We start from the raw sequence: 1,709 nt of genomic DNA, 5'->3' as shown, positions 1-1,709 counted from the left end.
AAAAAAAAAAAAAGAGTTATGGAAAAATTTGAGAGCTTACATTTTGATTCAGTCTAGCGACGACAGCTCAGTCGTTCCACAGAGCAGCATCCGTGTAGTTTAATAAATGGCCTGTTCATTCACCCCAGTAAACAACTTTTCATAAATTATTTATTAACAAGAGTCAGCCTCACAGAAGCTTTTCAGCCAGAGCGCGAGCACCCCTGCCAGGCCTCTGCTTTCAGCTTCACTGGGGCTCTGCAGATAAAGGGCCACTGCCACTCCTGGAAGCCCTGCTGCCCCCACAGTTTATCCCCAGCTGCGGAGTGAGGGGCCTGCATCTGGGCTGAGGGGCGGCTGCTTTCACAGCCCTGGCAGGGTTGCTGCAAGGACGTGATCCGGATGCTGGTTCAGCATCACCTTGATTAGGACCCTGCACCCTCACCTCTTCCCAGCCCCCAGCTACAAAGGGTGAGTCGAGATCATCTTTCCCCTGTACCCGTTTCCCAGTTTAAGTCTCCAAGGCCTGCCTGGTTCGTCATTATACAGGAATCCAGATCCTTTCTGAAAGGGAGTATTTCCTGAAAGTTACATCCCTGAGACGGTCACATTACTCTCACGACCAGCTGCGGAAGGCGGGTAGCATTCCGTGGACCCAAGAGATTTCAAAGACGCAGCTAATCACAGAGGAATCCAGTCTTCAAATAGGATGTTTGATCACTTCCGCCGTGACATTCTGATCTGCGTCCGCAGAGCACGCTGGTGATTTATTGAAATGTTGCTGAAGTTCAAATCTTAGAATTAAAATTTTCAAATTGTGTTTAAAATAATCCCATAAATTATCGTATTGCCTCTAAGCAATATGTATGAGTGCGATACAGATTTCAGATACATTCACCTGTTCAGTTCCTAAGTCGTTTGGGGATTTTTGATAGTTTCTTGAAATAAAAATATTAGCTATCTCTTCTAATATCTGCGTTTGAGGTTGCCGTGTTGCTATGGACAAGTAGCTATCACCAGTGAGTGATTTTCTTAGTAGATATTAACTCTTTCCGAACCCAAATGAAAATTGTTTTAATTTGCTATTTAGAAGGCATATAAGGAGGAAATAGAGTAGTACTGATTGTTTCCTTTTTCTCAGGTATTGCAGAATCTGTTTCTGCTGTATTCGTGTGATATGTTCGCCAGATCAAGAGACAGATACAAAACCGAAGGCTCATGATGAGATGTGAAACTTCATTCTTGGCATTTTCACCTTTAGGCTTTTGCAACTACCCACAAAAGACAGGCTCTAGGGCCTGGCCCTGCTGAAACTATTGATAAGTTGTAGAATGTTCTCTTCCTAGAGACAGATGCACAAGGTCAGAAGGAAGAAAACCAGCACCATGGTCTGTGGGACAGTTTCCTACTGGGAGGACGGTCAGATTAGGAGGTATTTTCGGTCTCTTCACTCTGAAAAGGCTATTATCTGGTTGGTTTGATTATTGTTTCTGTTTGCCGTTTCTTTATTTTTGATGACGTATTTCCAGTAGGATTAAAGAGGTGATAAGAATCCCTTTTCCTTTATGGGATAAAATCACCAGCCCAAGCTGCCCTGCATACAAGAATAGCCAGCCGAGAACTAGGTGTGCCCCTCCCAGTTGCGTTCCCAGCCCTCCAGGATGGAATTTCATAAGAATTTTGAAAGGCCAATTGGTCTTCCCCAGCACATGGTGCTGACCCGTGACCTG

General features: G+C 44.6%; 1 protein-coding gene across 1 annotated transcript in view; it reads left to right on the top strand.

The window, feature by feature from the left end:
• The window catches only part of CTSO (cathepsin O), a 12,740-nt gene extending 11,585 nt beyond the window's left edge, over positions 1 to 1,155 (top strand). The window contains exon 8 of the mRNA XM_007461872.1: positions 1,121 to 1,155. Within this exon, the coding sequence (XP_007461934.1) occupies positions 1,121 to 1,155 (35 nt within the window). The remainder of the gene's footprint in view (positions 1 to 1,120) is intronic.
• The last annotated feature ends 554 nt before the right edge of the window (positions 1,156 to 1,709 follow it).

This window comes from Lipotes vexillifer, unplaced genomic scaffold (genome assembly GCF_000442215.2).
Source record: "Lipotes vexillifer unplaced genomic scaffold, Lipotes_vexillifer_v1.1 scaffold214, whole genome shotgun sequence".
Taxonomy (NCBI): Eukaryota; Metazoa; Chordata; class Mammalia; order Artiodactyla; family Lipotidae; genus Lipotes; species Lipotes vexillifer.
The sequence above is the reverse complement of the archived record's forward strand: the minus strand, read 5'-3'. Positions and strand labels throughout refer to the sequence as shown.